Here is a 20,117-nt window from a genome sequence, read left to right on the forward strand (position 1 = left end):
CTTCCTTCTGGGAACTCCAAAAGGTGCAGCAAAGCTGGCTGCCTGGCTATCGGAGACTCGGTTCTTTGATGACATCTGTCCAAGGCGGCCCCTGCCTGAGCACGCCTGAGACAATACATCCTTTTTTAAAAAAAAAAAAAACCAGAGACGTGGAGAATAGGCGGATCATGGTGCGGAGATGGATCCATGCAGCTGGCATTGCAATTTAACCTGCTATAGCAGACCTTCCCCATGACTGAGGCAGCTATGCGAACGCGCCAAAGTCTCTTGTTTGTACATAGAACTAGCAATAGTTAGAGACACCCAGGGCTCACCCCCTGGCGGCCTTTGCCCTGATCAGGGATAGTGGAAAACGTGCAAGTCACGAGCCACGGCCGTAAAATATACACACACACACACACACACACCTACAAGTCAAGACGGCACGGTGACTGGTTGAGTTTATTCAAGTTATTTTCGCTTCAGCGCATTCTTTTCATCAATGTGGAAATCTTTCAAAGAAAAGAATGGCAGCAAGTTTGGGGGAGGGTCGACTGAAGCGGCAGCCTCAGCTAGTGATCGTGGCCAAGATCTGACCACGATATTGGATAGATCCCAACGCGGGGAATTGACAGTACTTGTCGCGTTAATCGCACAGCGTATGCGAGATGCAATTGAGCAAAATTTCTCCAATGCTGTGCCTTCACCGGAGCAGTCGACGAACTACGGAGAAAAAGGGACAGGCTTCCTGCCTCAAGCTGAAGATGCACAACACCAGTTATCATCCAGTAGCGCAGTCAAGGGCTCAAGATCCGGCCATATATTCAAAGATCCCGAGGCTGCGACATGTGCTCTATCCGACTTTGACGACTGGAGAGATTCTGTCCTTCTTCGGATTGGTGAGGTCGTCAACAGGGATCCAGAGGACCACGGTGAAGTTCCGGCGACGAACCAGAATTCGCCGTCGGAAAAGCAATCCCAGCAGATCCGCTCAAAAGAGGATGGCCGTTCCCTGCGTAAACTGCGTGAAGTCTTTCCACCGGTTGAGACCAGCCTCGCCCAGCTCCCTCCAGCAAAGAAACTCCTAATTCTTCACTCATTGCTACTTCTAGTCCTGAGCCTTGAACACTATAATGCCTGGGCACGCGTTCTTATGCTGTATGTGGCGTCGAGCTTAGAGCTGGACGTGAAATTACTAAACGAAGACGAAGTCAAAGTGGCGAGAGGCTTGCTTGACACTGCTCTGGAGCTATCTTCGAACGCTCCAACGCAGGATGAGGGCCGAAGTCGCGATTCGTCCAGAAAATGGAAGGTCGGTATCGCGTCAGTTGCGGGTGCTGCTCTGATCGGGATCACCGGTGGACTGGCTGCGCCCCTTGTTGCAGCTGGGCTCGGAACTGTCATGGGCGGCCTTGGGCTTGGAGCCACTGCCGCAGCGGGGTATCTCGGCGCCCTCGCTGGAAGTGGTGTTGTCGTTGGTGGACTTTTCGGTGCTTATGGTGGGCGGATGACTGGCCGTATGGTTGATAAGTACGCGCGCGAGGTGGATGATTTTGCCTTCTTGCCCATTCGTGGTTCTCGGCATAGATCCGAGGACGAAAGAGAAGCTGCGCAGCAAGATCATCGACTTCGGGTTACGATTGGCGTGACAGGGTGGCTGACAGAGGAGGACAATTTCGTGATCCCGTGGCGCGTGATCGGAGCCGAATCGGAGGTGTTTGGTCTCCGTTGGGAGACCGAGCCCTTGATGAATCTGGGAAATGCGCTTGACCTGTTGGTGACCAGCGCAGCATGGACTGCCGGTGAACAAGTCCTGAAGAAGACATTCCTCGCCCAACTCTTGACCGCCGTCGCCCTGCCGCTTGGCCTCCTCAAGGTCGCACGTGTGGTGGACAATCCGTTTAGCGTAGCCAAGGCTCGGGCGGACAAGGCTGGGGAGGTTCTTGCGGATGCTCTTATTAATAAAGTGCAGGGCGAGCGAGCAGTCACCCTCATAGGATACTCCTTGGGGTCTCGAGTGATTTTCGCTTGCCTTCAAAGCTTGGCAAAGCGGCCCGCTTTCGGCCTGGTGGAATCAGCGATTCTAATGGGGGCTCCCACCCCGTCGAATCCCGAGCAATGGTGTCGCATCCGCAGTGTTGTGAGTGGACGCCTTGTCAACGTGTTCTCAGAAAACGACGCCGTGTTGGCTCTCTTGTACCGAACCAGCAGTCTCCAGCTTGGGGTTGCAGGCTTGCAGCCTGTTGAAGGCGTATCAGGAGTTGAGAACCTGGACGTCAGCGACCTGATCAGCGGCCATCTCCGTTACCAGTTTCTCGTCGGCAGGATCTTGAGCGTCGTTGGTCTCGAGAGTATTGATGCTGGCGAGGTAGCGCGGGAGGAGGCCGCATTGGAAGCCAAGGATCGGAGGCAGGAGCAGGAAAGGGCTCATAACGAACGGCAGGCTGGAATCATGGGTAATGGTCGGTCACCGAGCCAGCAGCTGGAAAGCCAGGAGGGTCTGCAGGGCGAAGAGGACAGACTACGGAAAGAGATGGACGGAAGAGCACGAACTCGGCTCTCTTAGACAGTAGATTCTAAAGACAATGGACAATAACAGCTATAATGATCTATCCATGTTTTATGGTTTTCTATATGGAGTAATAGATGGACTCTAAACCAATATTCCCTCGACGCTCAAGCAGCGGGAAATGAACACACGAGGACACACCAATCAGGTCAGTCAGCACTAGCAGTTCACCCTTGATAAGGCCAGCTGCTAATATCCGACAGATCCGAGACATTCCTCTGAATTTGAGGCTAAAATGGCCTACCAAGCTTCCGACAACCCCGCCAGTCACTGGGACCGAAAAGCTTGGTCTAGTGCAGTAGCCCATCACTACTAGTCCAGGCGTCAGTTTCTAGTGGCTTGTACGCGAGATGATCCCTGATTCACGAAGCCCGTCTGTGACCTGCCTCTTAGCGATGCCACGGATTCCAACGGTGCCTTTTTAGTGCTGGTGACCCCAGGCATGATGCCATTTTGTCGGCCTTTAGTGCCCTCTCTGACTCACTCTGCGCTCAATGTTACATTCGAATAGATTGAGTCTCTCGCAGGGATCTCTGTGTATGCAGCTAAATAGCTCGATATTGAGATAGTGCACGGGTACTGGTTCGCTCGACGGAACCGGGGTGCGAACCTGCTGGCCTTACGCGCGACAACTAAATAAGAGGCAGCTGCCTGGCTTTTGTCTCTCTTTTCCTTTCTTTGCTTTTGAGCCTGCATTGTTACGTGGCTATTGTGAACTCTTTTGCTGATCTGGCTTCATCTTTCGAACTTACAACATCAGTCAATCCGGCTACTTGTCGCTCGTCCACAACCACTCTTACTCGGAATGAGATACTCTCTTGTAGCAGGCGTTTCCCTGCTATCTGGATGCGCCATTGCTACTGTCCCCAACATTCAAATCAAAGCAAGTTCTTGATGAACTCAGTGCAAGAGGAAGGCTAACCATGGAGCATGATAGGGCTCCAAGTTCTTCTACGCGAACAATGGAAGTGAATTGTGAGTATTTTCCACCTTCGTCACAGCCCAATGACTCATTTTCTTAGCTATATTCGAGGTGTAGCATATCAAGGTACGAACAGACCAACTTCCCATCCAGGAGCACAGCTAAAATGAGATAGAGGACTACAGCGGCGGAGGAGCCGGTCCGGCACCAACTACGTCGACCCCCTGGCCGACGCCTCCAAATGCGAGCGCGATATCCCCTACCTTCTACAGCTGCGGACCAACGTGATCCGGACGTATGCCGTCGACCCATCCTCAAACCACGATGAGTGCATGCAGAAGTTGTCCGACGCAGGGATCTACGCCATCACCGATCTGGCGTCGCCGGACGTCTCCATCACGTCCAACTCGCCTGTCTGGACGGTCGACCAGTATGCCTGCTACACCAGTGTCATTGACGCATTCCAAAAGTACGATAACGTGATTGGCTTTTTCGCCGGCAACGAGGTGGTCAACCAGGCGAATCAGTCCGCCGGCGCCGCGTTCGTCAAGGCCGCGGCGCGAGACCTGAAAGCCTACATCAAGAACAAGGGATACCGGGAATCGCTGGCTATCGGGTATGCGACCACCGACAACCCGGAGATCCGGCTCTCGCTGTCAGACTACCTCAACTGCGGCGACCAGTCCGACGCGATCGACTTCTTCGGCTACAACATCTACGAATGGTGCGGCGACAAGACCTTCCAGACCTCCGGCTACCAGAACCGCACCCAGGAGTACGAAGACTACTCCATCCCCATCTTCTTCTCCGAATACGGCTGCAACACGGAGAAACCGCGCAAGTTCTCCGACGTGCCCGTGCTCTTCGGCCCGCAGATGGAGGCCGTCTGGAGCGGCGGCATCGTCTACATGTACTTCGAGACAACCAACGACTACGGCCTGGTCTCCGTCTCCGGGGCGTCCGTCTCCACCGAGGCCGACTTCGCCTACTACTCGTCCGAGATCCAGAGCGCCACGCCCACAGGCACCAACAGCGCCAGCTACTCGCCCACCAACTCCCCGCGCGCCTGCCCCACCGTCGACGAGACCTGGCTCGCCAAGTCCAGCCCCCTGCCCCCGATCCCCAACGCCGAGCTCTGCTCCTGCATGGTCGCGAGCCTGTCGTGCGTGGTCACGGACTCCGTCGCCGCAGAGCAGTACGGCGAGCTCTTCGGCCAGGTCTGCGGGTACGGTCAGGGCATCTGCGAGGGGATCGCACACAACGCCACGACGGGCTCGTACGGCGCGTACAGCGTCTGCACGAGCAAGGACCAGCTGTCGTATGCGTTTGATCGGTACTACAAGAGCCAGAACAAGGCCGCGTCGGCGTGCGACTTTGCCGGGGCGGCGTCCGTGCAGTCGCCCAAGGGCGCCTCGGCGGACTGTCAGCCGCTGGTCAGCCAGGCTGGTGCGGCGGGGACGGGGACGGTCACTTCGCAGCCGACGGGGGGGAGTGGTGCCACCGGGGGTAGTGGTAGCGCGGCGAGTACGTCCACGTCCAAGGGTGCGGCTGCGAGTGCTGTGAGTCCTGCTGCGGTCCGGGTGGGCGGCTGGCCTTTGTTTGCGTATGGGGTTGTCGCTGCGATGGCTGGTGTTCTGATGATTTCTCTTTAGTTGAGTAGACGATGATTGTACAGGTTGAGTGGAGGCGAAGGTGGATATAAGGAATTGGCATGTTTTCCACTCGAATTACATGTAGATTTGCAGCCACGATGAGCCGATCCTGAACTTCATGAATGCTGTGGTATGATTAAACTTGATTCAGTATTCGCCGTTATCCCGGTTATGTGGCATACTGGTGATGATTCAAGGCAACAGATCTTGCTCGATGTCTATTAAATCAAAACCGCTAGACCAAAGGGTATCCGGACGATGTACTCCTTAGTCTAGGGATTACATATCCATAGTCACAGTGGTATGATATTTGCGGCCTGGCTTGGTTAACAGAATCGATTGCCCATGTCCCGTTGCAGATAAATCATCCACATGATCACAGGGAGGGTATAGAAAGCCTCGCGCGGCGCCATGTGCCCTTTGTTGAAAATAATTGCAAAGGTCGCGATGAACCTCAGTCTGTATCCCAATGCAGTAGATTGCGGGGAATAAAAAACAGAAAAGCTACTCAAAATCAGCTCGTCCACGTTCAAACCAGGTCAATTCCTTCTATCCCGGCTAATAGTGCTAGCGAAACAGACAGCCGCTATCACCAGGACCAGAGAATGAAAGCCCAATCCAGTCGACTACCCCCATCCATTCATTTTCATCCATCTGATTCTCAAGATCGTTCCTGTCGTCGCTGTCGTACCATCCTTGGGCATCATGAGGTGAAAGGGGTCGGGGATTAGAAGCTCAGCTAGGGACGAGTATCTCCCCACAACGGCCAAACGGCGTGCCCCTCGCCCCTAGAGCTCGGATGGTGGGAGTCCAAGCCTGTGACCAATTGGCCAGCTGCAGCAATGGAGACCTAATGATCCCATACCGAGCCCAGTCCAACATGGCCAGCCAGGATCCCATCCCTCCATCAACCGCAAAACCTCCCTGGAGGCGCCAAGATGGAACTCCCCATCCTCGGTGCAGCTGCACTGGAACACTCTTGGCCAAGTCTGCTTGCACTGCGGCCCCATTGCTGGGTTACCCCTTTGTTCTGGGGATAGTCAAAAGCCCATTGGGTCACCTCGTTTCTGTCGGGATGACCTAGAGATAGGAGTTCCTCAAATAGGTGTACTTGATCAATGGATACCGACTTCTTAGCCTTCTTCCTCTTCGACTGTGTTCGACGGTTGAATGATTTGCCATCGACTCCAAGGTTGCATAGGTGCATGTGGCTTGATCCATTTCTGCCAAAACTCATATACACCATTCTGCAGTGAGCCGGGTACTGGTTATCCTCACTGAAGGTCCCGATACGTACCCACTCGTTGTTGTGGTCTCTCGCCTTCGGCGCGATGTACTAAGGAATGGGTCCTCACCCGCCTAGCTCTGTTGGATTCTTCGACCTTGTCCTCTGTCCTGTGGACAAAACCATTATTTCGGTGAAAATAATGGTTGAGTATGAGGTTCCAGACGCCAGTTACGGCGCTCTCATAGTCTTGGTCTCTGGCGGCCCGATATTCATCATGGGACGTCAACAAGTTATTGTACTTGGATGCCAGGGAAAATCAGCAAGGGCACAGCACACAGTTGATCAAAGAAATGCTTACGGGTTGAATGCTCATTTTGGCTGGTGTAAGTGGTATCTGGCAAAAGTGGTAAAGACTGTTCCCCGATTAGCTGTCTTTCGATATACAAGAGATCTGTGAGCTTACCTTGCTTGTGAGAGGATGAAGGCTAGAGGTTTCTTAGGAGATCTACTGATCCCGCCTTCAACCGAGCCACCGCTTGATGGGACTTTGTGTGAATGGTTTTGACCGCGTGGCCTTCATCGCAGACCACGCGGCCGAACCGCCAAGATGACAGATCAGTCGCCCCGAGCGCACCGATAGACAGAGGGTGCCGGATGTCCAAAGATTGCGTACATCTCCGGACTGTCTGGACTCACGGTGTTTTCGTCGCAGGCCTGCATGAGCTCGAAGTCGAGCATGGTAACAGCCCGCGTTTCTGCCGAGTACAGCACATTGTGCTTTCCAGAATCCACGGCCAGATACCCAATGCTTCTGAGCGCTTCAACTGCCTTGCGGATCATGGAGCGTATGTGCTCCTTGTGGTCTGCCGAGAGAATGTCCCATTGTCTGTCCAGGGGCTCGCCCTTGACCTTCGATATAATCATGATGTGGCCTCGAGAGAAGACGGACGAGCAGACTATCGTCCCTCGACTCTGGAGAGAAGCGAAGAATTCAAAGCCTTCCGGCTTTAACTGGTAAAGCCTCTCGTAGGTACTGGCTTCATGAACGTAACTGTACTTAGTGTCAGTGATTCTGCCAGTGGGCTTGGAAGAAGTGTTCTATCAAAATCCAATACCGCTAGACAGAAGGTGTCCGGACGATGTACTCCTAGTCTAGGAATACATGTCCATAGTCATAGTGGTATAATATTTTAACATGTTCGTACCCTTGAAAACAGGCATCGGACCAGCATTTGGCCACGGCAGGCTCGCCATTCCAAGTCACCTCGTACAAGGCTTTATTATTGGACTCTTTGATCATTCGATGACAATTGACCCATTGCTGGGCCACGCCATCGTCACCTCCGAAGAGGATCGACTGCGCCCCCAGTGCTTGTGGCGTATCATTCTTCGTCGTCACTTCGTTTCGAAAGGGCGACCGTGCCTGAACGAATGGCTCAAAAGGTATTTTCAGCTGCCAATGAGAAGAATTAGCTTGCCAACAGCCAGAACCTAACCGGTCGAAAGGCTAGGTGGACTCACGCGAGTATGATTGAAATCGCGAGCCTCGGTATATCTATCGTCTTGGGCCGCGAGAACGCAAAAGGCAAGGAAGCACTGGCGAACGGATGGTCTGGTTGCCTGTTCATCTATTGGGAGGGATAACTCGAAGCGGAAATCACCTGCTCGACGAACAAACACCGTGGTCCGATATGTCGAAAGAAAGCCGTATTTTAACCGGTTCGTGCGCATGTATGAGACTAATTGCCCTGGATACATCAGAAAGTGAGCAAGAGTTTCTATTGTAGTTCAAATACCGAAATGTGGCTGCATTATGGCGATGTTCGCGGCGCCTTCATTGACGGGGTACTTTTCGAGCTCGACCGTCCAAAATGTTTTGAGCACGCCGACGGCCAGGACGTTCGATCTCGGCAGAGTAAGCAGGACAATGTCCGGTACATCACGAGAATCTGTGCGCGCAGTGGCCTGAAAATCCCCAAAGGTCAAGTGAGCTAGCTCTGTGACTGAGAGGACTTTGGCCACTGCGTCGCACATGTGTTTATAGAATCTGCCAGCCAGTCCCAGCTTGCTTCCCACCAGGAAGTGCTCGTTTGCGTCCGAGTCATCTGTCACGGATACCTTTTCATCTAGATTCAGAGAGTTGCACAAGGTCAAAACCTGTTGAGGAAAGTCTAACCATTCATGAAGGAACCGCGCTGAAATGTCCTCGCCTGACAAAGACACGTTTGTTGTACCGCGAGATTGCTTCAAACGAGGGATTGGCCTCTCAATCAGCATTCTGGCTGGTTCCATGATAGTAGGATACTGACAGAGAGGCCCTGACGATGATGATGGAGGTGAGAAGAAGAGGCAGGAAGAAAGAAGCTGGTGTTTGAAAATGAGGAGGAGCGTACCTGCTTCAACATTCACTTGATTACAAGTAGATCAAGACTGTTAATGAGCCGTCGACATAGACTGACTCACTGACATGTTAGATCCATGGTAGCATTCCATCACCTCAAAGCTACCTTACCATCATTCCACTCTGGCAAGAGCTGACCTCAAGAATGCCTTGGGTACCTTTACTACATGACAGGATATACTTTGTAGCCATGAGCTGAAACCCCTAGAATCCCTCTATTCTGACCAGTGACAGGTTTAGGGTTTTATTCACTTCCACTAATTCACAAGGCTTATTGAGCCGTCGAGGTATTCACCAGTCCCACTATAAGAAGTACCTGTGAATTATTTACTATATACATTCCACTCTCCCACTACAGAAATTATCTATTCCACTTGGACACTATGCTTAATTGCGACCAACTCGGTGCTGACCCAGGGGCTTTGCAAGGCCAATTCGCCCCTAAGATTTAGGGCTTTAGGGCTCCCCAGTTGCCTTGTCTCATGTGTCTTGGAGTAGTCTCTGGCATCATTCGCTTATGACTCGGTCTTCTGTAATCTCATGCCTATGGCAGTATCACGACATTTAAAAGCTATCTGTGAAATTTAGTTGGACTCTTGGTGTTCCAGAGCTTCTCTCTCATTGTCCAAGACTGTACCGGCGGGGGTTGAAATCTGTTGAATTACTGAAATCGAATAAAATCCAATACCACTATCGAGGCTAAAAAGGTAAGGATAACTGGGGACTGTTAGTTCCGTACCCCCCTTATGCTGATTATCCGTGCTACTCCTGGTTTGCTGATGGTTTGATGAAGCTATACAGGTGCCTCCATGTCTGCTGCCTCTCCCACCGCGATTACTATCTTTCGCGGGCAGGAAGGCCGAAGGGAATACCACGCCAGAGCAGGCCAAGATTCTGGCTCTGTAGGCTTTTGGCTCCTCCACGAGATCCCGTAAGCGGCAAAAAAAGTTTCTCTTAGTAGCACCAGCCGGTGCTGGGCCTAGAGACGATCCCAGGAGGTCAATGGGGCCCCAGAACGGTAGGCCATTATGGTATCTTTTGGCAATCTTGAACCTGGCCACTCGGACCGGCTCCTCCGACTTTTCCCACGCCGGATTTTTGATGCGTTCCAAAAAGATGGCCTCTTGCTGGGCTTCGCAGCTTTCCAGCTAGGGACGCATGCTCGAGCAGTGGACCTTGTACGCGAGGAGGTCTAACGGGGCGATGAATGGCAGATAGTTTAAGTCTATGTCCCTCAGCGCCATCGCATGCGCAGGCAGGTATGGCGGCTGTCGTTAATCATGTTAGTTTGACTTCATCTATCTGGCCGCGACACGCAAACGTACTAGATACTGGGGGATAATGTCAACCTGCACCAAGTCCTCAGGGGCGTATTTGAAGAATTCATCTGCAGGTCTGACAGCTGACCTGGAACGCACTCAGTCGCATTGCTGTGCAGTGTGAGCAGTTTCCATATGTCTAGCCTGATGGCGATAACTGTGCTTATCATTAGTGTCTGTAAATCTGAGCTCTGAAGTGTTCATACCTCTGGCAGCGTGATGCAAACCACATATCACCTCAGGCACAGCGTTCTGTTTGACCCTTTGACAATCGATGGTGGTTGACCTGTTGGTGCCATGCCATCATTTCCACAAAGAGTGACCCTACCAATCTCTTGTGAAAAGACAGCTTTGAGAAGCAAAGTCTATCGGCCGTGTACTCCTGGGCTTTGCCCAAGGTAGTGAGCACGAACCATTGCTTGGAACCATGTATTCTGATTCAGCGGTTGCCCTTTCTTAATCCGGATACGCACTGGCTTGGAGAAAGATGACAGCTCACTCCTGTTGTCACTACTAGGCCTTGTGAGAACATGTAACTTTCGTTCCTCCCATAGAACGAATGCAGGGGTTGCAAATGGCGATGGCACGTTCCAAGCAGAATGGTCAGCGTAGAGGCGTTTGCCAAGGGAAAGGAATAGACCCGCAGCAAGCTCATACCACAGAAACTGCCTTGGCATATCTAATCATTGGCTTGACTTCAAGTATGGATCACATTGCTCTGGCGCCATGTAGGGAATGGTTCCGATGCGCGCTCCGTCGCACCAGGTGGTACGTGTCGCCAGGCCAAGATCACCAAGTTTCATAACGTCGTGCGTCAAGAGAGCGTCCATCTGCCTTCACTTGGTATTCAAGGTACGGGTCAGCAGTAGGGCAAGTCTGTGGTTCGGCAATACCTAACTTTGCCAGATCAATTCTCTTCTGGTAGTTGTCTTCCTCAAACTTGATAAAGAACTTAAGATCTGAGGGCAGAATAACGAGACCAGGATCGTAATAGACATCGAAATTGCTATGGCACAAAGGGCAGAGTGCAATACCATGGAAGATGACGACAGTATGAAGTAAGAAATAGCGAGACTGCGTTCCAGCCAAATATCAATCTAAAGAGTAGAAGATTAGTTAATATTTAGCATCTAAATATCAGATGTTACACACCGTCGACGATACTGCTGAAGGAGTTGGTGCCGAACTTTGGCACAAATCGCACGCGGGTGATCGTGCATTCAAGGCTTGATGACCTCCTCAAGTCAATGAGTTCCTGGATAAGGAGGACCAGATGGACATTCGCGATTGCTTCATCTGGGGTGGTTGGGTACTGTTCCAGGTTGGTTGCAGGACGAGAGGCCTCCATGCTTGATCTTCCAGACCCAGCGAAATGGAAGCAAACTCATCCCCTTTCTCGATCGATGATTCGCCAGGTACCATTTTGTATGAGCTGTTTGAGCTCCTTGGGCAGCTTCAAGCCATTTGTCTTCGTGTTTGCATTTCACCGCATCTTCCCATGAGGTAGCTTCGTAATCATCACAAAGTCTTCGAGGTGACCGTCCCTCTTCGCAGAGTCAAGTATGGACTTGCCTCTTTTCGTAGCTGCAGAGCTTTTTGGCTGGGCATAGACACCTCACTTCCCCAATCGTAATCACTCTCGGGCTCCAGCATTGCGAGCGAGCTTTGGCTTATGAGATCTGCAGATGGGAGAACCGCAGAGCCCAATTGATGACAAGAAATCCCGCCACATGTTCCGCGGGGAGAATCGGACAGGTGATACATCAACAGGCCTTTTGCGTGATACATGGCTATATGTTTTCTGAGAAGAGTTAGCACCACCCTGTATCAAGGGGAAGGATAATCGCCTCAGCGAGGAATGGTAACTAATTGTACGAGTGAGAGGCCGCGACTGGAACACATGGCCGCGGGCAGAAGCAAAAGAAGACTGCTTACCCTTATTGGCCACGGCTAGAGCACCCTTTCGCAAGTGGTTAACGACACATCCGCCATGTGGATTTTCATTAGGTTCCGCGATGTAAGAACCAACCAACCGAGGAGTCATTCATCCAGCCCACCGCTTCCATGGGAAGGTAGGGCGGCTATTAGTGTGTTGATCAGCCTTCGTCCAATGCAAGAGGAAAGGCTGAGTGAAGTTTCAATCAAACTTACCAACTCCTGTGGGATGATGTCCACCTGGATCAAGTTCCTGGGATGGCGAGTGAAGTATGGCTGCGCTCTCTCCTCAAACTGCTCTGAGAATTGGGAGACTAATTCAGCCCGAATAGGCTGAGCACAGATGGGATGGTCCCAATGAAAGACTAGTATATCCACGTCCTGGATGGGTGAGTTTGCGAGCAGAGTTGGCGAACAAAGGCAAGAACACCAACTCACCCTTGTCATCCGGTAACCTGGGGCGTAGTTATGTAGTGCTAGACCCCCAATTATCGCAATCTTGGCTTGTTATAGGTCTGGTAGCGCTTGAAGAGAGGTAATAACGGCACGGGCTGCTTCCCAGAGATTGTTCAGGGCCAGAAAATGTTAATCGTCTGATCCGGCGTGCACCCCTCCAATGTACGCGAAGGGACCAGGTGCGCACCACGGAGGGATCATCGACAAGAGAGACTGCAATCTCAAGGGTGATCACACCAGGAACCATATCATTGCCTCACGCAAGTGTGCAGCAACGAGGGCAGATATTGCCCACAGCCGCAAAAGTAAAACGTAGCGTTCCACTGACGCGCGAGGTTCAAGAGGTCGCAGTGTAAGAGATCTTGACTTTCCCGTAAATAGCGAATTCAGAAGATCACGGCTGAACCAAGGAGGCAGATTCGTAACGATGAATTGCACCACACTCCTGGCCCGCAGGAAGCTGTGCCGCAGCTCTAGTCATGAGGATGGCCTCACGGAGCTGGGCGCGTCCCATGCTGCCCGCGGAGTGCCCGCTGGAAGCGGTGGCGGTCCAGAAATAACGGGTCCCTACAGAATGTTAGTCGCGACACCAAGAAGATTGAGAGAGATGACTCGCCTTCGCGGCCGGGGCGGCCTCACCCTTCCCTAAAGTAGTGGTGATAACGAACACCATAAAGCAGATTGCAGCTAGACTGTGGTTCTGCCAGTAGAATGTTAGCATGCTGTCTGAACGATGTAGTTATCAAAGCATATTCTGGGGGTGATGGTGATACCCTTGGAGACGCTCTCTCTATCGACGTCGTTGTCGTTGAACATTCTCGTTGAAACAAGCCTTGTTCAATAGCTTCTTTGTCGATAGACATGTCCGTCCAGGTACTCAACGTAATGGGTCCCTGGTTTCATGAGAGTAAGGAATACCTCATGGCCTTCGCAAACCTAACCATTGGCTTTACCTCCAGGATGGATAAAACTTCTTCTGGCCTCCTGGACCGCACCACACCATCAACAATAGTAGTGTATGAGTTGGTCCCATACTTGGGTACATATCGCACACGCTCTGACCAGTCAAAGGACACACGAGGTTCGAAGCCCCTCTCGACCAGAAAGGGAGATAACCCTGTCGATTCGCTCGGTAAAGCCGCGGCAGCAAAGTTGAGAATGGGAAGCCACTCGTCCCAATCGTCCTGGTAGTAATTAATAAATGGGCGCAATCGTTGAGCAATGTATTGATTCATGACCTCCGTCTGACCGTTGGTCTGGGGGTGGTGACCCGAAGATACTTTCACCTGGACTCCCAGTATCTTGCATAGTTCCGTCCAGAATTCCGATATAAACTGACCGCCGCAGTCTGACACGATAGTGTCTGGTAAACCCACCCAGGGGTAGATATGTACGAGAAACAACCGGGCCATATCCGCAGATGCGGTCGTCTTTTTATCAGTTCCTGGATTAGCAGGACCAGGTGCACATTGATTATTGCCTCATCTGGCTTGGTAGGGTATAGCTCGAGGCTGGTCGCAGGACGCGCCGCTGGATGGTCCAGCACCAAACGTTTGCAGTACCAATCAATGATGGAACACTTGCACGATCAAGCTTGGCATTAATAATGTTATTCATTGTTGTCCATGTAAACATCTTCTCACCATCGCGCGTCTGGCAGTATTGCCTGACTGCTGCATGTCTGAATCGATCATATTTCAGCAGGTTGGCAAAGTCGTTCGGTGTCCCTGGGTGGTCCCAAAATAATCCTCTAACCATGAAGTCAATCGTCTCATCTGGAAATGGTCTTGCATCAACTCGGAGACTAAATAACGGATGACGAACAAAGGTACCTTCAAGCCGCAATGAGCCAGTCCGAAAGGTCGTCCAATTTAGAATCCATACCTTCGTTGGGAATCATCATGGTCATCATCATTCTGAGCGTTTGTCATCACTTTTTAAAATAGGTAACGACCACAGGTAACAATCTGCTCTGAGTCCGCTGGCTGAGTGGCATTAAAGCGTTGGACAATGCGCAGTCTTACCGCTGGACTTACTGGCAAAGAACATAGCCGACAGAAGACAGATATAGACGCCCATGGGGGTCTGGCTTTCAACCGCCGCTGTGTTACCAACCTCAGTTTGTCCAATCCATTGCGAAATGAGACTCCATTAGCTCTCAGCGCAGATATATCGAGCAGGTCGAACAAGTGCGTTATTTTGATAGTCATTGTAGCGGTGATCCTGGAAGGATGGCCAATTCAGATGCACTGCCAAACGGAAAACTGGTGGCTATTCGATTGTAGAGTTTATGCCGGGATTGAGTCAAGCTCTTTTCTGATGACATCCATGACGTTGTCCAATCAATCTCCAAGAATCCAAGGACGGAACGAATTGTTGAAGACAGCGTCGTTGAATTCTTGAATGAGCGAGATCCAGTCTGAATGCCTGCCTCGACAGAGCATCATATACGCAGAACATGAGATGCCCGCTTGCAAAGTCATCAAGCAACTCGACGCAATTTTCAAAGGATAGTATGGGCCTCGTTTCGGTCACAAAGAGAAATGGTCCGTGAGATGTCCACTTCTTCAGTCTTCTGGATTGCCGAGGGTCATGGTTCCTTTGCTCTCCTCAGACTTTCGGAGAACAGCTTCTCTCTTCCGAGGTGAACCTGGGGCCTTTCTGGACCCATCACGAAACGCCAAATTCTGATTTTGAGGCTTGCCTCATACCAAGCACATTTGGGTCATTGTCTTCTGGTCATAGTCCTGAGAGGCGACTCTTCCCTTCTGGCCGATGAGACTGTTTAATAGTTAGTGATTGCGTGATCTTTAAAGTAGGTGGGAGACCTTCTTAAAATCCTTTCTCTATCGTCATGCCGACTGCGTCAGTATTGGGGGCGACTCATTTCCTTATTTGTATAGAAGCTTGCATCTTAGCTTTCCCACGATTCCCTATTCCACATATATCCTGTGCCCAGAACTGATGCTCTCTCAAAGAGAGCTGAATCTAGGGTACCACGGATCACGCGCCATCTGCCTACATTTGTCTGGTGGCACACAACATAGACTTCTTGCCCATCGAGGGTAGCAGAGTAATCAGCCCACCCGGTTGCGAATGAATGGGCGCCTTGGTATTGCACTAGTCGGCGTCGATAGAATCAGCAAATGCGGTTATTTGAACGCGCAGGTTCACATACCCTTCCTATCTTGAAGCAACCCATTCCTTTAGGTTGGCATAGACGTTTCTTTCCAATTTTCAATGGCACTCTCTGGCCAGAACATCGAGAGTGCAGTCCCAGTCTCTTCCCAGATCTCGATACTTCTGAGCCCTGATATCCCTCCAAAATCAACATGTGGCTAGACGCGAGTCTTGAGCCGTGCATCTTCCTGAAAATCTGGAAGTTAAAGATGCGAGACGAGGTTGGATTTCTAGGAAACAATACCTCGCTTGCCGCCCAGGACGTGTAACTGTAGGGTATGATGTGGGCGGCCTCCAACCTGCCGTGAGGCTCAGTAGCTAGTGATCCAATCTGCAGCCATGTATCGAGATCTAGAAGGCCACTGACTGATGCCACAGCGAGAACCAAAGACACGAAGCAGGATTCATAGCCAGTTTGAAGTCACCACCCATGTTAGGCGGCGCTTTTAGCCACCAAGACAATTGCGAGCACAATGTGCCCGAATTCGTTCATTTGGATCGGGTCACCCGTGCGCCATGGTCCAAAGGTCTCCACCACGAGGAATGAATCTGCATTTGCCCAGTAATTGGACACAGGAACTCTCGGTTTTCGTCAACGGAAAGTGGGCGTCTTGTCGATCAACCACCTCCACGAACTTGTGCAAATCGCGACGGACGACACGAAGGGATGACGGACTCTCAAAGTGCTGCCGTTCGACCTACGCCACCGACAATAAAGCCAGCGCGCCGCTCTTCAAGCAAGTCGTTGAGGCGGCACCTGGAGACATAGAACTCGTTGACCTCTCCCTCACCAAGATGTGCTGTAGAAACAGATAGAAATCAATTCAGAAGGCGGGACTTCAAGAAGGTACCGGTCAGGATCTCCCAGAGTTTGTTAACCTTTGTGGCTTCGTGAGACGACTGGGTGTCTTTGAGTCCAAAGTACTTTCTGACTGTGTTGTGATCAGTTGGACCGCTCGAAGGCACTTCGGCAAGGATGTCATGAAGGGTCTGCTCCACAACATCTAGGACACATCCACGAATACCGAACCGAGCAAAGTCTCTCTTGACCTTCTGGGTAGCTCTATTGGCCAAGAATTTGCCTTTTTTGGCCAAGGATGCTACTTTTGGGCTCATTGCGAAGTGAGGTAACCATCGACAGAGACCCCACCCATCAACCGCCTTCTTCCCTTCTATCACTGGCCTCTGGCAGAGTTGACGGTTGTTTGCCCAATCGTTTGACCATGCGAGACGGCCTTGAACTGGAGGAAGTCATCATGAGTGCCAAAGGTTATCTGAATGGAATACTCCAAACAGTACTCCATTTTCCCGCTCAGCTGGAACTGAACAAGGTTCACACTTGCAAAGGGTTCCGAAGTCAGACGCATTTACGGCTGACTGGTGGACGAAAGACTTCATCATTTTAGCCAACTCATTACCCTTCTCGCTGAACGCCCACTCAACATCGCGAATAGCGGAAATCACAGTGAATAATACCCACTAGTTCCGCTTATACTTAGCCATGTACGCATTGCAGGAAAGAAGCGGAGCGGGTGACATACATTTTGGAAATAGGTGGAAATGCAATACCACCCACTTATCCTTCTCGTGCTGCTGGTATTTGGCTGCATCTGCTCCCAATTTCCCGATTTCCGTGCCAATCCAGTACCCGATCTCAAGCAGAGGCCTAGCAGATAACAGGTCAGCCGAGGACAACGATTCCTGTGGCGCTCTTGCTCACACGGATAGAATTTAACCGGTATGGCTTGTTGTTGGACCATTTTCCCATGCTGATGTTCACGGAACTGGACAGCTTCATCAACATTATTGAATATGAAAGGCCGTTGCCTGCGCAGAAGGAAGTCAGGATCAAGGGCAGTCTGCGTCTGGATGTTGGGATACTTACTTTTGAGTATCATTGCACTCAACTCACACAGAACTCCAACGAGAAAGTTGACATGGCAGACTTTCCTATTGGGACAAATGGCACGCTCGAAGTTGATTCCGTGTCGTGCACCCTTTACGGCGAAAAGGTATGTCTTCAGCGTCCTTTGTCGACGTTCGGAATTGCTGGGCGATCCTCTTCATCCGCATGATGCCGCGAGGATGCATCGATAGCAAATGGAAGGCATCCTGCGTCAGTGATTGTTGCGTACATATCTTAGGGCGCTCTGGACCCGTGCAGCCTCTTCCTCGAGCAGATAGAATTGTCTGCGATTGTGACTCGCTCAGGGAGCACCCGGACGTCAAGGCCTGATTGTCTGTGTGTGATCATGGTATCTGAAGAAGCGCACCCTTCTCCCAATTGCGAGGATTCCATAACCTTGTTCCGTTCTGCATGCTGCGATATCTCCGCAGCTGGTCTGCCCCCTCGTTCCAAATTGCGTCCTGCCCTTCGCCTTGCGCTGACATGCGGCGCCCATGATATGTCATGCATTCTGGGGATCATTGGACAGTCGGATCCATCCCCTGGATTCTGGTTAGTATGACGTGACGATGTAGGGGCATTAGGATCACCGCGTACTTGTGACGCTCAGTCAGATCCCCATGGACTATTACTATACTATTGAATAGTAATAGTCGCTTCCTCTCCTTCCTCAGCTTCCTCGGACGGAAATAACCCCCCTACTCATCATCGTCTTTCACTATCGGGTGGGGCTCTATAAAAACCAGTAATTAGACACCAAAGCTCGGTATTCCAGAGGAAACATAATGGTCTTCATACCAAGGGGCCCGCCAGTCTTTGCTTCTGTCTTTGCGCTCTTTCGAGCGCCGTCGACACGGGCATTGTCCACATTCAACATCTGAAAAACCGAGATATTAGGGCTCAATTCATAGGTATGCAGGGGTTGGTTGGTTATATGTACCTTATCGATCGAAAATTCTCCGAAGAGAATTTCGAAAAACACCAGCAACGACCCTCGGAGCAAGTAGATTTATGGCCTTTATGATGGCAGCTTCGGCAGACAGGACAGGTGCGGCACTGATCAATGATGTGTCCCTCCTCATGGCAGTAAGCGCAAGGAAGATTTGGACACCTCAAAGTAATGTGAAACCATGCAGATATTAAACATGTCACAGTATTTTGTTGACCTATCAGGCTGTTTTGGGGAGGTCGCTCTTTCGGATCCAGTTGCCATGGCGTTCTAGGACCCATGTATGGTATGGGCGACGCTTTGCCCCGGTTGGCATAGGAAATCCGGTCTCAGTGAGGAAGATTTCCTCTTTCGTCCTGGATGCGTGCGTCTCATTTTCGCTATCAGATGGCAGCACGGGCTCTTCTTCGTCTTGATGCTTGTAAACCACACTCGCGTGGATAGATGCAGCAAGTACCTGTACTCGTTCGTCATGTCGTTGACCCTGGCACTGCAAGGTCTGCGAAGTAGAAAGTGTCGTATTCCGCATCATCTTCTTTCCTGGTTTCCTGTTTCTGGAAGTAATCAGCGATGGAGACTTCATTGGAGTTTGGACTTTCAACGAATCCTTACATGGATGGTCGACGTTGCGGTTGTTCATCCAGTCGTACCCATGCTCCAAGGACCCCTTACTTGTGTCAGACAGGGCGAGGGGACCACCGCATGAAAGATTCGACCGGCACAGATGTGTCTCCTGTTCAGACAAGTCATTCTTAAATTGAATACCGGTGAAGAAAAACGCCGGCCAACGCCAGCCTCTTCCGACTTCTTGTCGAGGCCGTATATCTCCAATCGGTCTGGCGTTGCACGAGCGCTAGCCTCCTGCAATGGTTCGACAACGATTCGCAAGGCCAGGAACTGAAGCTGAGGGATCTCGCTGCCAGGCCTGTGCAAATACGCACCCTCCCACCCAACCGGCACTGGCGCCAACTAAACAACCGAGCCAGGAAGTTTGCATGGCGCGGACATCATACAAAAGTCTGGGATCTTTCGTGAGTTACCATAGGGCGCAACGATCTTGGACTATTCAGAGTCAGCAATATCGTATAGTATAATTGCAGGAGACTGACCTGTGTTTGTGAACACTTTGAGATTCCTGAGCTGGCGATCTGTAACAAGATTTTGCTCTCCAGTCAGATTCACCTCCCTCATCCACTGCCAACTTAACGATATGGATGATCGCCCATCATCCAGAGAGCAATCAGAATAACAATCGACATCGAAGGGAGAGCAAATTAAATTTATACTTACTCAATCAGGATGAACAATTGCGGTGGGAGCCAAAAGACTGGACCGCCGAATGTGGTGAACAAAGAAGGTCGAGGCCGCGTGGTATCAGAGGTGAAAGAATATGCAGTAGAAACTCACTAAGCAAGCACCCATGTTTCAGATTAGCAATTAACGGGAGCTTTCAGCAACAGCAAAGAGACCTGAGAGATAACTCACCGATCAAAATCAAAGGACGAAGCCTGACTTTCTGTCTGTCTTTGTTTACTATTAGTATAGCATGTAAAGAGCGACACAACCAGGATCCTAACCACTAGATAAAGCTTGACTAAAGGCTCAAAGAGCATCGTTAGCA

General features: G+C 51.1%; 7 protein-coding genes across 7 annotated transcripts; 3 read left to right on the forward strand and 4 right to left on the reverse strand.

Moving 5' to 3' along the window:
- Window positions 1–481: 481 nt before the first annotated feature.
- On the forward strand, window positions 482–2,545 carry CDV56_100149 (DUF726 domain protein; the record flags this gene model as incomplete). The annotated part of the gene is made up of 1 exon (XM_026753768.1): window positions 482–2,545. The coding sequence occupies one exon, from the start codon at window positions 482–484 to the stop codon at window positions 2,543–2,545; it is 2,064 nt and encodes a 687-aa protein (XP_026617465.1).
- A 1,008-nt stretch (window positions 2,546–3,553) lies between these two features.
- On the forward strand, window positions 3,554–5,122 carry GEL3 (glycoside hydrolase family 72 protein; the record flags this gene model as incomplete). The annotated part of the gene is made up of 2 exons (XM_026754363.1): window positions 3,554–3,596; window positions 3,648–5,122. The coding sequence occupies 2 exons, from the start codon at window positions 3,554–3,556 to the stop codon at window positions 5,120–5,122; spliced, it is 1,518 nt and encodes a 505-aa protein (XP_026617466.1).
- A 1,843-nt stretch (window positions 5,123–6,965) lies between these two features.
- Window positions 6,966–8,642, reverse strand: CDV56_101264 (uncharacterized protein; the record flags this gene model as incomplete). The annotated part of the gene is made up of 4 exons (XM_026754883.1): window positions 6,966–7,401; window positions 7,556–7,803; window positions 7,872–8,098; window positions 8,147–8,642. The coding sequence occupies 4 exons, from the start codon at window positions 8,640–8,642 to the stop codon at window positions 6,966–6,968; spliced, it is 1,407 nt and encodes a 468-aa protein (XP_026617467.1).
- A 1,257-nt stretch (window positions 8,643–9,899) lies between these two features.
- On the reverse strand, window positions 9,900–11,418 carry CDV56_101692 (uncharacterized protein; the record flags this gene model as incomplete). The annotated part of the gene is made up of 3 exons (XM_026755311.1): window positions 9,900–10,019; window positions 10,077–10,138; window positions 11,223–11,418. The coding sequence occupies 3 exons, from the start codon at window positions 11,416–11,418 to the stop codon at window positions 9,900–9,902; spliced, it is 378 nt and encodes a 125-aa protein (XP_026617468.1).
- Window positions 11,419–16,319: 4,901 nt separating this feature from the next.
- Window positions 16,320–16,757, reverse strand: CDV56_102560 (uncharacterized protein; the record flags this gene model as incomplete). The annotated part of the gene is made up of 2 exons (XM_026756179.1): window positions 16,320–16,441; window positions 16,493–16,757. The coding sequence occupies 2 exons, from the start codon at window positions 16,755–16,757 to the stop codon at window positions 16,320–16,322; spliced, it is 387 nt and encodes a 128-aa protein (XP_026617469.1).
- Window positions 16,758–17,407: 650 nt separating this feature from the next.
- CDV56_102689 (uncharacterized protein) lies at window positions 17,408–18,194 on the forward strand (the record flags this gene model as incomplete). Its single annotated transcript, XM_026756308.1, has 3 exons — window positions 17,408–17,653; window positions 17,786–18,099; window positions 18,158–18,194. 3 exons carry the CDS (start codon window positions 17,408–17,410, stop codon window positions 18,192–18,194), a joined length of 597 nt encoding a protein of 198 aa, XP_026617470.1.
- A 522-nt stretch (window positions 18,195–18,716) lies between these two features.
- On the reverse strand, window positions 18,717–19,918 carry CDV56_102855 (uncharacterized protein; the record flags this gene model as incomplete). The annotated part of the gene is made up of 4 exons (XM_026756474.1): window positions 18,717–19,229; window positions 19,286–19,455; window positions 19,510–19,558; window positions 19,904–19,918. The coding sequence occupies 4 exons, from the start codon at window positions 19,916–19,918 to the stop codon at window positions 18,717–18,719; spliced, it is 747 nt and encodes a 248-aa protein (XP_026617471.1).
- Window positions 19,919–20,117: the final 199 nt, after the last annotated feature.

This window comes from Aspergillus thermomutatus (assembly GCF_002237265.1).
Source record: "Aspergillus thermomutatus strain HMR AF 39 chromosome Unknown NODE_22, whole genome shotgun sequence".
In the NCBI taxonomy this organism is placed as follows: Eukaryota; Fungi; Ascomycota; class Eurotiomycetes; order Eurotiales; family Aspergillaceae; genus Aspergillus; species Aspergillus thermomutatus.